The following is a 12842-nucleotide window of genomic DNA, read 5'->3' as shown; positions in this document are numbered from 1 at the left end:
AGAGATAAGGGTTCTGTGCTAAGGATGAGAAAGTAATCATCAGCTAAGCCAGACTTTGGTAAGAAGCTCTTGCTAAGGGACGCCTGACAAAGGATCAAGTTTTCCCAACTGTAGAGTTGATTTATTGAGTTATTTTTAAGGAATTGTTATCTACCATTCAGAAACACTTCAGATCTTTGAGCAAACAACCGAGGGGTTTATAAATATAAACACTTCAATGATTACAATATAACTTTTAAAGAATTGTTAATTTAAAAAAAATCTGAATAAGGATGAGTAGTCAGCGATTTTAGCTATTAAATGTACAAGCGTGTGAAATTAGGCAAGTAACGTGAGAAACAGTTAAAAAAAGGAAGCTTTTTTCCATGCTGTCAATTTGAAGGCCTAATGCAATCTGTCTGTATAGTGTGGTGAGGATGGGCAAAATGTAGTTGTACAGCTAGTGTATATTTTTACCTTTCAGGTCTTTCCTATAGTTCTCACTAAAGAGGACAAATTCACAGTGAGTGAGATTTTGAAAGCTACCTATATTTATTTCAAAGATCCATAGGCTTTAAATTATTGTCATTATTATACCACAAGAAATTCCATCTTTTTTCTGTGTGTAGGTTAGAAAATGATTCTGACATTTCCCACATCTCTTTCTTTCATGCTATCTATATTTTGTGATAATACTAATAACCCCATCTTCCATTCGAGCTTTTCAATATATATATTTTTTTCATGTTCATCACTTTTTAAGCCAAGGCAATTTAAAAGCTTTACTTGTTATATCACAAGTTGCTGACTTGGTACTGATTGTGGGTGATGGGCAGGGAAGGACATTGAGAAGTGAGGTCAACATCTGGGACCAAATAATTGGGAAGGTAGAAGAGAGAAAATGCTAGTGAAGTATTCCTACAGTGTCTTCTCTTCCAAAACATGATTGTGACTGGGGAGAGCCCGGGAGAAGGGTGATGGACACACAGTGTAAACACATCCAGAGAACTGTCACCTGTCCTAAGGTGAGAGTAGGGGTTGGGGCTGTGAATAAGGACTGTTTTTTGACTACCCCTTATGTGCCAGTTGGTGCTAGTAGCTTAGCACATATATTTTTAATTTGCTCAACAACTGTAAAAGATAGATATTGTTACTACCATTTTGTAGATGAGGAAATAGGCTTGGAGAGCTTTGGGTAAGTCACCAATATGTATTTAAAAAATAAATCATGTGTTGCTATGTGTAGGTGGCATTTACAGTGAAATTTCTGTCATCTTCTGGTGTTGCCTTAGTCTTTATTAGAAATCCAAATGAAGATGTGATTATGCCCTTAAAAATAAGAATGGATCTTATACATGCAACATGGGCAAAGTCAAAATAAAGGGAGTTATGGAGTAGGTCAGTGAGGGCTGTACCTGAGGATGCTTTGTTCTAGAACCTGGATCTGGTGCTGGTCTTGTTGATTCTGCTTCTTCATCTCTTCCTGTTCTTTTCCGCTGCTGACTCCATCTAGAAGCCATTTCTCCCTTAAGGCCTTTTTCTGATATCAGGAAACATAAAGATGTTCTTAATCAATAATTTCCTAAATCTCTAACTACTTTGAAATCTTATGAATATTAATAGTGAACATAGTAAAGAGAAATGTTTTTTTTTCTCACTGCATTACCTGAATAAATCTGGTGTTTTCCTTCATTGCACCCTTTGTAACCCCCTTCCAAAGCCAGTTTTATGTATCTAAATCCTGTTTATCCTACACGTTCTAGAGTAGGTTCTTCCTTCTCTGTGAAAATCTCTGTCCTTCCCCCATCCTCACCCTCAGAGAGCTCTCTTTCTTCAGAATCATGCAGCACTCTGCTTACCTACACTGTATGTCTAGCAGTTGTACAGAGATCTTATCACGTGATGTCTATTACTTATTTGATTAATGGGTGTACATCTTGTGTCTTTGAAGTAAAAGTCTCCTTCCTTGAAGCCATTTTTTTATTCATCCCAATGACAGTGTACAGAAAATGCTCCAAAATTTTTTTGTGTGGGATTAATTGAAATGAGGGTCAAAACAAATTGTGTCTTAAACTAATTCGATGTTAGTCTTAAGTGGTGTGGTCAGCACTTATTGCTTTGCCCACCCAGTACCTCTTCTGTCTTCTGAGAACCTCCCTGGTTCCAGAAACCTAAGTTTAGTACAAAACTCCTTGTTCCAATAATACGATGCACAAAATTCACTGATCTAACTTGAATTTTTGTCAACTTTAACAAAATGATAAATATTTATGTTTTATCATATGGGAAAAAACCCTTTGAATTTGCATGAAAGAATTATAATCCTGGATCCTGAGCCTGAGAAAAAGCAAATGAGAGATGTGTAAATTTTGGAGAGGACTTAGCTAGCACCCCGTCCATGTCTTACGTAGGAAGTGTTCGGTATTAATTCCAAAGAGTTTGAGTTTCTCCTTTTCTTCCTGAAGAAAACTGTTCTCCTTATATATCTAATCTACCTGTGTAAACTATTTGTTTGATAATTACTTATTGGGGATTTGTGCCTACAATGGTGAGAAGAATGGAAACTCTGTATTGTCTGAGACTTCTTTCTCTTACATCACAATTAAAATGAGAGCAAGTAAAAAGAACTTTTGCCTTTTTTAAAAGCATGCTAGAACTAATACTACTGGAATCTAAATATCTTTGAATTTTAAACAAAATTTAAATAAGGTTGATTGTGCTAGGTAAGTATCACATGATGGTTATTTTAAGTAAGGCAATGGTCTCCAAACCAATAAGAAATGTTATACTGCTTACAAATACACATTGTATGGAATTATACTTTATAGAGCTGATAAAACCTGGCCTGCTCTAGTTGAAGCAGGGAGGGGGCCCAGAAGCCTGTGGATGCCCAGAACACACAGTTTGAAAACCACTAGATTGAGTAACAGCCTTATCCCAGATGATCATGTTCATTTTGTCCTTTTCAGAGTTTCAAGTGATTGCATGTAGACAACACCCCCCATAAGAGTAGTTTGTATTATTCCAGTTTGTAGCCAGAGATTCTTTGCCCCAGTGTTACCTTAACCCCTAATTATGGCTGTTGAGCTGTTTGCGGAAATGTTCTCCCACAGACACAGTTAAAATGTTCTTTTTTTTTTTAATTTTTTTTTTCAACGTTTATTTATTTTTGGGACAGAGAGAGACAGAGCATGAACGGGGGAGGGGCAGAGAGAGAGGGAGACACAGAATCGGAATCAGGCTCCAGGCTCTGAGCCATCAGCCCAGAGCCTGACGCGGGGCTCGAACTCACGGACCGCGAGATCGTGACCTGGCTGAAGTCGGACGCTTAACCGACTGCGCCACCCAGGCGCCCCCAAATGTTCTTAATAAAGGTCAAGATCTATCTCTTGAGGTCAAAGATGCCAAGAAAATCTTAGTACACTCATTTGAGGAATTTACTTTGATTTTAATTTATTTTTGTTTGATGGAATGTGATGATAGTTAATGCATAGTAAAGAAGACAGATGACACCTATCAAAAGTAAATTACAGTCCTTACAAACCACCTACCAGGACAGTTTCAGTCATTTACATCCGTATCACTACAAGAAGCACTCAGATGGGATGGTCTTATGATGCTGAGTTACAGAGAACAGAGAATAATTCATGTGATGTGATTATGTGAACTTGGGGCTACATTCTTGGTTCTTAGTCTGGTTAGGAACAAGAATAATTTAAATTTTATCTTTGTAAAACTTTGTTCATAATTCACAAATTGTCATTTACCTCTGGCAAAGAACCCTTTGCCTCTGAATATAAAATACATAATTTGGATGTGCAATTAAAATGATATGGTACAATTACGTATTGTGACAACCTAAAGATAGTTATTTTGCTTTTATGTCACAGTTTAGACTTGTGCTTTCATCTATGAGGTCGATGTAAAATCTGTTTCACAACAATGACATTCAGAATCAAAAGCCGTATTAACTGTATGAAAATATAAGTGACATGTGGGTAATGGATATTTGGGCAGTTAGTTTTTTTTTTAGGGAAAGGTTTTCCTGAAGCATGTTCCGTTCTATACAGCAGTTAGAGTAGACTTTAGGAATAAATTAGTTCTTTATACCATTGATCAAATGGACTTCCAGAAAAGAAAAGTTTTCTTTTTTTTTTTTAATTTTTTTTATGTTTATCTATTTCTGAGACAGAGAGAGACAGAACATGAGTGGGGGAGGGGCAGAGAGAGAGGGAGACACAGAATCCGAAGCAGGCTCCAGGCTCTGAGCTGTCAGCACAGAGTCCGACACAGGGCTCGAACTCACAGACCGTGAGATCATGACCTGAGCCGAAGTCGGTCGCTCAACCGACTGAGCCACCCAGGTGCCCTAAAAGCCGTATTAACTGTATGAAAATATAAGTGACATGTGGGTAATGGATATTTGGGCAGTTAATTTTTTTTTAGGGAAAGGTTTTCCTGAAGCACGTTCCATTCCATACAGCAGTTAGAGTAGACTTTAGGAATAAATTAGTTCTTTGTACCATGGATCAAATGGACTTCCAGAGAAGAAAAGTTTTCTAAGTTGAGTGTATTTTGTGTGTCTTGGTGACAGATTGTGGTCATGTTACTAGGCAAGGAGACCTATAGTGTACAAATCTCAGAAATGTTTGAAAGTTAGAATGCTACTAATATCCCCAGAAACTCCCTTTCTAGCATGTCACTGGTATGATTGCCAGGTTCCAGAGCGAAAGAATATCAGAGTGAGTTCCTACAATTATTTGGAAATGTATGTACTAATGACACAGAAGGAGCACTTTGTAAATGTTTATGTTTGTGAAGTGTAATGAAATAGTTTGCAATCAGGAAAGTGCTGAGAACAGGTGGATGAAGAAGAAAATTAGAGACTGGCAACTGTAGAGGCCAATAGAGCTTTCTTGACTTGGTGAACATATTTTAGAATCGATTTTAAAAATATTTCTGCACATTTCTGAACCCCATTTTGGAATGGTGCCTAGTTGCTGTTTGGTGTGGCCAACCATTTTCTGCAAAACTTAGACGAATGTGACTCTATTCAAACTGCCAGTCTTTCCTCTGTGTTCCTTTTGCAGTTTTAGTCTTGCACATAGCGCTCATCACATAATGTATGTCTTTATAAGTTTCTGTGTCGGTTACCATTTTAAGGATACAGGTCAAACTTTATTTTGTATTCTTAGTGCCCTGCTTAGTACTTTACACATAATAGGTCCTTAATAAATGTTTATTGACTAAAAGGTCCTGTATACACCTATATAAATCTTACTTATCAGTTAAGACTCAGCTTAAATCCCACACCTTTAATAGACCTCCTTTGACCACCCCAGATTACTGCTTATACTATTATTTAAATTTAAGAAATTATCTTTTAACCTGTCCTAGTTATTTATTTAATATTGGGGTTCCCACTAGGTTGCAGGCAGAAGGGCTACAGCCCTCCAGGGCCACTGCTAGTCTCTATGGCATTAATAAAAAAATCAGGAAAAATTGCTGTTTCTCATCTCCACCCCTTTGGGTCAGTGCACAGCCTGGGAAGGTGGATAGCACCTTTGTGCAGAGAAAAAGAAACGTCATCCTTCAGACAGAAGCAGACTGATGCCAGAGTGCACAGTTCCAAGGGAGCATGGGCAGGGTTTTAGCACTCCTTTCTCAGGTACCTTTGTGCAGTACACAATCTGCACAACTGTGTACAGCAATCCAAAGCATGATAATGTGTTGATTGGATTGGATTAGAAGAGGTATCCTGGGTTCCAGAAAGCAAACCTATATGGAAGATCATGTATTATTTTTTTGGACTGGTTTTGGCAATACTGAAAAGAAGCGCCACTTCAGAAACAGAACTTTCAGTGAGTCAGAGTTTCCATTTCTTTCCTTTCCTTTCCTTTCCTTTCCTCTTCTGTTTTTATTTTAGAGAGAGAGCAAGAGCAGGGGAAAGGGGCAGAGGTAGAGAGAGAGAGAGAGAGAGAGAGAGAGAGAGAGAGAGAATGAATCCTGGGCATGCTCCACGCTCAGCATGGAACCCAGCATGGGGCTCGATCCCATGGCCCTGGTATCATGACCTGAGCTTGGACACTCAAGCTCAACTGACTGAGCCACCCAGGTGCCCTGGAGCCAGAGTTTTCTTTGTGAAACTTGCTTCCTAGAGTGAACTGAGGGGATATTTAACCCTTTCTCTTACTGTGAGCTCTACTGTTGTTTGGCTACACATTCTACAAGAATAGCAATTGTTGAATGCTAGACAGCTTTCTGTTTACTCAGAAGCAATCATTACTTTATTGTGAGACTCAAATTGTGTGTAAACTGTGTGTGTGTGTGTGTGTGTGTGAGAGAGGGAGGGAGAGAGAGAGAGAGAGAGGGAGAGAATGAGAGAGAGAGAGAGAGCACTGATTAACAGTTAGAAATGGTTTAGCTCAAAAATTATTGTGGATTTGATTTTTGATTTGAGTTTCATTCACCAAAGTAACTTGGTAAAATTTGTTTTTGTTTCATTGATTTTTCTGATTATATACACTGCATTTCTTGGCTATGTCTACTACTTATGTAAATTCACTGTGACATACTGCAAGGATAGCAGGCTGACTATACTTTGAAATTATCCATCAAACTTTGGAAATGTCAATTTATATAGAAACAAAGGAGCAAACAGAATCCAGAGAACTGAGGCTAATTGGAATCTTAAATTATGTTTCTTTTCAGCGGTGGTTACCTGACCCATCAGAAAGATGGAGTTAGCTGAATTCGGCAAGTTTACCTTAAGTGTGTAGATTCCGCAAGTGTGCGGCATTGTTTCATTGAGGGATTCATTAAATCTATTGATAGCAGCCCTGCCAGCTAAGTAGCTTCCTGCTTGGACCTGTTCACAAGGAGCTCCTGTTTGTCATTTGGTTGCATCCTGTGACTAAGCTACGTAATAAATGTTGAAACTCAATGTGCTTTAATTACAACATGACCACACCCGTGGAAGATGTAAAGTCTGATTTTAAAAATGGAGATTTATTTCTGGTGATGATCTCATGTTTTGTCAAAACAGAACAAAACAAAATAAAACAAAACCCCGAAGCCATACTCAAACAAAATTGGATTCATTGCACTGAGCTTTTAAATCCAAGCATCCTTGATCCTGCCAGACAGTGTCTGCTGTGTACCCCCTGGGGAAAGGCTGGCCTTTCATTGATTCCAAAAGGGACTTCCTAGCTGGTTCTATCCCTAGGGATGTTAAGCAAGACTGTGTTCAGGGCCAAATTATCAAGGCTGGATTCTCAAGGTTAGCCAAGAAAATGAGGAAATTCAGTAATAAGGGATAAAGTAATAAAAGCATGGTTTCAACTTTCCGCAAGTTTACCAGAAGGTATTAATCTCATATGCAGATTTTCTAGATCCTTGTCCTGCCCTATGGTTATTAGGGTGTTAGTAGAACTATGCTGATTTTCTTTTCCTTCCTAAAGCATCTTTACTACAGAAATTTGAATGCCATTAGAATATTTGAATACAAAATCATTGAAATGAAATTAAAATAACAAATTACCTTCAAATGCTGGTGCTTTAATTTTTCTTCCTCTATTTTCAGACGCTTCTGTGAGATTTCTTCCTGTATTTTTCTTTTATCCTGAAATAAAAGAAGTTCCAGCATAATCTATTTTTTCAGTTTGCTTAAATATGTTTCCTTGGGGTTGTCGTCATTACTGAATGGCTGGCCAGGCGTATGCTCTTGGCATTAGTGGGAAGCCGCTTTGGAAACTCAGATTTCAAAGTGAAGGAGGGCAAAGTGAGACATTCAAAGCATTTTGCTGATGGAAAATGATATAAGCTGCTTATGAAAAAAAAAAAGAGAACTTGAAAATATTTTAATGTCTTTCCTTCCCCACTACCCTCCCATCCCCTTAAAATACATATTCCCCATTAACGTAGCAAGATTGAGCTACTGAGTGATGCAACGGGAAAAGTGAATTTTAAGGAGGGAGTTTTGAAATAGACATGAGGAAACTCTGTGAGGAGAGAGACTGTTCCTGGCACAGGGCTGAAGAAACTGCTGGGTAAAAGGTTTGCTTCTGTGGGAAAACAGGATAGCTGGCCTACAGAGCATTAGAAAACTAGGAAGCTAGAGAGTGGAGTGTTTCCTCCCTGTATAATTTGCTATGTGAAGATAGAGAAAAAAGGGTTCAGATAATGCTTATAAACAGTAAGAGGGCTTTTAGTCAAGGTTACACAAAATTCATGGGGGAGATACTGTATCTTTCACCAAGTTTAAATTGCATTACCTCAAAAAACCCGGAAAGCATAACTGTTAATGCCCAGAGGTACTTTTTAGAAAATATAGCATATATACTAACTAGCCTGAGTTTGATTTCTGGCTCTGCCATTTACTAGCTCTGTGTCCTTGGACAAAGTCCTTAACTCCTCTGTGCCTCAATTACCTCATCTGAAAAATGGGGATAAGAGAATCTCCCTCATAAGATATGAGCATTAAATGTATGTAAACGTTCGTAGGACAGTTCTTGACACATAGTGCTCTGTAAGTATTTGTCTTAAAAAATTAAGTAAATACCACTTAACCTGTTAATCACAGAAAGTAGCACATTAATTCTGATGATGCTTCCATTAGCCTGAAATGTTTTCGAGATTCCCTCTCTGGAATTGTTTTAGGCATTTTACAAGCTATGCAAAAAGGCAGTTATTTCCTTATTTTTTTTTTTTTTTGACCAGAAGTGACATTATCCTCTATTTTATAAGAGTGGGTTTTAAATCTGCTTTCAAAATTGAAAACTCCCAAAAGATAATAACTTGTTGCCAATGAAGACAACTAAAAGAATTTGAAGCGGGCTCAGAAGGTAATTTAGAAGGAAGTGTTCCAAAAACACTTGGCAGCATTGTTGAAATAAGTGCATGGCTTCCTGATGTGACTCCTTTGAAGATAAAAACTGTTTTTTTTGATGTATAAGTTCAGGTACATTTGTTGAAGAAAAACAACATGTTGCTCTCCAATTTTATGTCATGTTTTTCTTTGTGTGTTAGAAGAATATATGACTTCACCAGTTTCACTTTGTAAATTTCATGAGCAGCTCTTGTGAAAAAAAAAAATTAGCTAGGCAACAAGTGTCGGTCTCCAGTATCACTGCTTTGGATCAAATCTGGTCTTTAGGAACAAAAACTCTGATAACCTGTGAGTCAATTCTCCACTGTATCTAAAATTTTTTTTTTTTTCAACGTTTATTTATTTTTGGGACAGAGAGAGACAGAGCATGAATGGGGGAGGGGCAGAGAGAGAGAGAGACACAGAATCGGAAACAGGCTCCAGGCTCTGAGCCATCAGCCCAGAGCCTGACGCGGGGCTCGAACTCACGGACCGCAAGATCGCAAGATCGTGACCTGGCTGAAGTCGGACGCTTAACCGACTGCTCCACCCAGGCGCCCCAATTCTCCACTGTATCTAGAGGCTGTAGCTGAGCAAAGATTAGTAAGGTTTTAAATGTATTATGCCAAACATTTTGGTAAGTATTTTAAAGGAACTATTTCATCAAATCATCATAATAACAAAGATATCGTGACGATTTTTATTTTGGAAGAGGAAATGTAAGTTTTACTAATTAATTAACTTATCCAAGCTCTCAGAACTCATAAGTGGTGGAGCCAGGATTTGAACCCACGCAGTTTGAGTTAGTTCACCCTCCACACTCTTAGCCAATTCATGACACCATTTTCCTGAATGAGAAATTAGTCCAGCTTCTCACAACTTCCTTCATTGTCCTCTCTATCATGAAGAACTGTGGCCTAGAGGTAGTGCCAGCATAGCCAGCAACAGGAGTGAGGGAGGGAAAGGAGGGAGCCCATTTTTGGTACCCTTTTTAGTGTGGGTGTGTAATCATCCACCTCTCACCACTGGTGGCCCATAGAGAAGAATGTATAAGAGACAGTGACTGCTGAAGCCAGCAAGTCTTCCCCACCCCTGTTGATGGCCAGTTTGGGCTGGTTTCATCTTGGGGTTAGTAATAAGGGAAAGCTGTGGGTAGAGGGAGGCAGGGTGTCTGAAGTGTTTTGGCAACACAAGGCTTATACAGGGTTGCTAAGGAATACCAATGTTTTGTCTCTCAGAGGTAATGTGATGCCTCCCTTATGCCAGTCTAGGTAATTAAGAAGATAAGTTTATAATGTTATAGGCATGGTTCTCTTTTAAGATAGAAGCACTTTTTCCTCATAAGATATTCAACAGCAAATTATCCTTTTGCAAAATTTCACAGGGACCTATAGGAATTACTCAAAAATAAGATGGCAATAAGTTAATTTTATAAAGGCAAAATAAACTATAAGTCAACACTAAGTTGTATACCTACCTCTATTGCTAGTGTACTGAAAGTTACCAGAGCCTGCTAATTCCTTCCCATATTATCATGGAACAAATAGGTGTGAAATGCCATCTGCTCCCAAAAATTTTCCCAGTAGCTTGAACGTCTCTATAGACACCTTTTGTTACCTGGCACATCAGATACTTACTAATGTTAACTCTAATGAGTAACTTATATTGATGTTTACTTCTTTAATGTTCAACTAAGGAGGACTTCTGTTTAATGAACAGTTGTGTAGATTTTTAGCTGTCTGACTTAGAATATTTTAGCAGTTGACACCCACAAATTCTAATTCTGTATAAAGCTACCTCTTGATTATTTTGAAAATGTATTTATCTTGTGCAAATAGAAAGCTACTGTGACCACCTATGATTCAATGATATTACCGTATTCACAGTAAGCACGATACTTAGGAGGGTATTTTAGAGATATTATTGATTAACAAGGAGCTAATATTCTAAAAATGCCTGAATCTGTAAAGAAGGCATGATTGATCCTGAGTTATTTATTTTTATTTATTTATTTATTTATTTATTTATTTATATTTTTGAGACAGAGAGAGACAGAACATGAATGGGGGAGGGTCAGAGAGAGGGGGAGACACAGAATCCGAAGCAGGCTCTAGGCTCTGAGCTGTCAGCACAGAGCCTGATGCGGGGCTCGAACTGCCAGACTGTGAGATCATGGCCTGAGCCGAAGTCGGATGCTCAATCGACTGATCCACCCAGGCGCCCCGATCCTGAGTTACTTAATGGTTAATTTATCTAATACTGCAGTACTGATGTACAAATGCTGTGTTTAAGGTGACATTAGAAGTTGTGCAATATTTAAAAATTATTCAGAAGCAGATGCTTTTGTCAAGAAACTTACATTCTCATAAATAAAGAAAATCATTAATTCAAGTAACTATATAGTCTAAGAAATAAAGTGACAGATGTCATTCCTGAGGCATAAGGGAGGTTCTGTGGGAGTTGAGGGGAGACAGGGAGCAGTTGCTTCTAGATGATATGGTTGGGAGAGGCTTTGATGTAGCATTTGAGTAGAGTATGTTGGATAGTTGGTGGGGACCAGGGGAGTGGGGAGGAAGGGCATTCAGGTTAAGGGCTTAATACGAGCAAAGGCCTAGAAGTAGAAAATTGGAACATTATATAGAACAGCAATTCTGGAATCTATGTTGCCATATGAGTTAGTGGGAAATAAAATAGGGATAGCAGGGTGAGGGTAAGTCCTCAGAAGAAAATTGAATGGCAGGACAAGGGGTTTTGTATTTACTTATGTATTGAGATAAAAAGCAATGGAAGTATTCAGAGGGAGAGGATTAATAGAGTTAAAACCATGTTTTAAGAAATTTAATATAGCCTAATTGTGTAGTAGATGTTGAAGGAGGAGCACTTGAATGGGGATGGTCATTTAGGCTATGACTCATACATGAGACCAGGAAAGCTTGAGCAAGAGGTAGCAGAAGTTACCTATGAGGCTTTTATGCCGAGGTAGAGCAGGATTGCCAATAGACACAAGAAACTCAGAAGAAGGAAGAAAGAGTTGGGTAGGGAAGATGGTAGATTCACACCAAGTTTGAGGTGTCTTGGGGTGCCTGGGTGGCCCCTTCAGTTAAGTGTCTGATTCTTGATTTTGGCTCACGTCATGATCTCGCAGTTCATGAGATTGAGCCCCATGTTGGGCTCCATGCTTACAGAATGGAGCCTGCTTGGGATTCTCTGTCTCTGCCACTCCCTTTCCCCACCCTACTCATGCATGTGTGTGCTCTGTCAATCTCTCTCTCTCTCTCAAAATAAGTAAAAAAACTTTAAAAAGTTTGGGGTGTCTTTGGGTCCACCAGGTGGAGTTGTCTGGTGGGCAGTTGAAACATTGGTTGGAGAGAGATGAGGGGTCAGAGCTAAAGATGCGGGAGTTTTGGAAGGAATAGCTGAAGTCAGAAGACTGTCAGAGCATGACGGGAAACATATTTATGAAAAGAGAGGGAGAGCTAAGGCCAGATACTTCATGAAGCACCTACATTTAAGGAAAGAAATCCAGGTGGAATTTTATTTCGGGGTCAATCATATTATTTGTAATAGAAGTTGGTGAATTGGGCCAATTCAATGAGTCAGATGGTTTGAGATACATTCTGCTAGAAGCTGAGTATCTTATAATTTCATGACTAGCTTTATTGACATTTTAATTGCTTAAGGTTTCAAAAGAATCATAATAGAAGCTGCTTATTTGGATTTAACTACTTCCAACAATGCAGAACTTCTTGGTGAGGTGCAAATAATGGTAATCTTGAAAGAAAGGGATGTTGCTAGCACAATATTCCTAGAGAAGAATCCTTAGCATAGTGAGAGGTTTCCTAGATTTGAGTGAAACTATATTTTTTAAATTCTTTGAAAATTCTTAAAAAATTTTTTTGAAAAAGATGCACACATTTCAAGAGGGAAGATAGACCAGGAAGCCTGGGAAATTTACAAGTAGAAACATGGCTACACAATTACAAATGACCTCAGGTAA

The 12842-nt window shown here is 38.5% G+C and overlaps 1 protein-coding gene across 1 annotated transcript in view; it reads right to left on the bottom strand.

Annotated features, from left to right (window-relative positions):
* PALMD (palmdelphin) overlaps nucleotides 1-12842 on the bottom strand; it is a 50362-nt gene that overhangs the window by 24555 nt on the left and 12965 nt on the right. The window contains exons 2-3 of the mRNA XM_030327042.1: nucleotides 7520-7600; nucleotides 1395-1519 (exon numbers count right to left, since the gene is read on the bottom strand). Coding sequence (XP_030182902.1) covers nucleotides 1395-1519; nucleotides 7520-7600 — 206 coding nt within the window. The remainder of the gene's footprint in view (nucleotides 1-1394; nucleotides 1520-7519; nucleotides 7601-12842) is intronic.

Source organism: Lynx canadensis, chromosome C1 (assembly GCF_007474595.2).
Source record: "Lynx canadensis isolate LIC74 chromosome C1, mLynCan4.pri.v2, whole genome shotgun sequence".
Taxonomy (NCBI): Eukaryota; Metazoa; Chordata; class Mammalia; order Carnivora; family Felidae; genus Lynx; species Lynx canadensis.
This window is presented reverse-complemented; position numbering and strand designations above follow the sequence as displayed.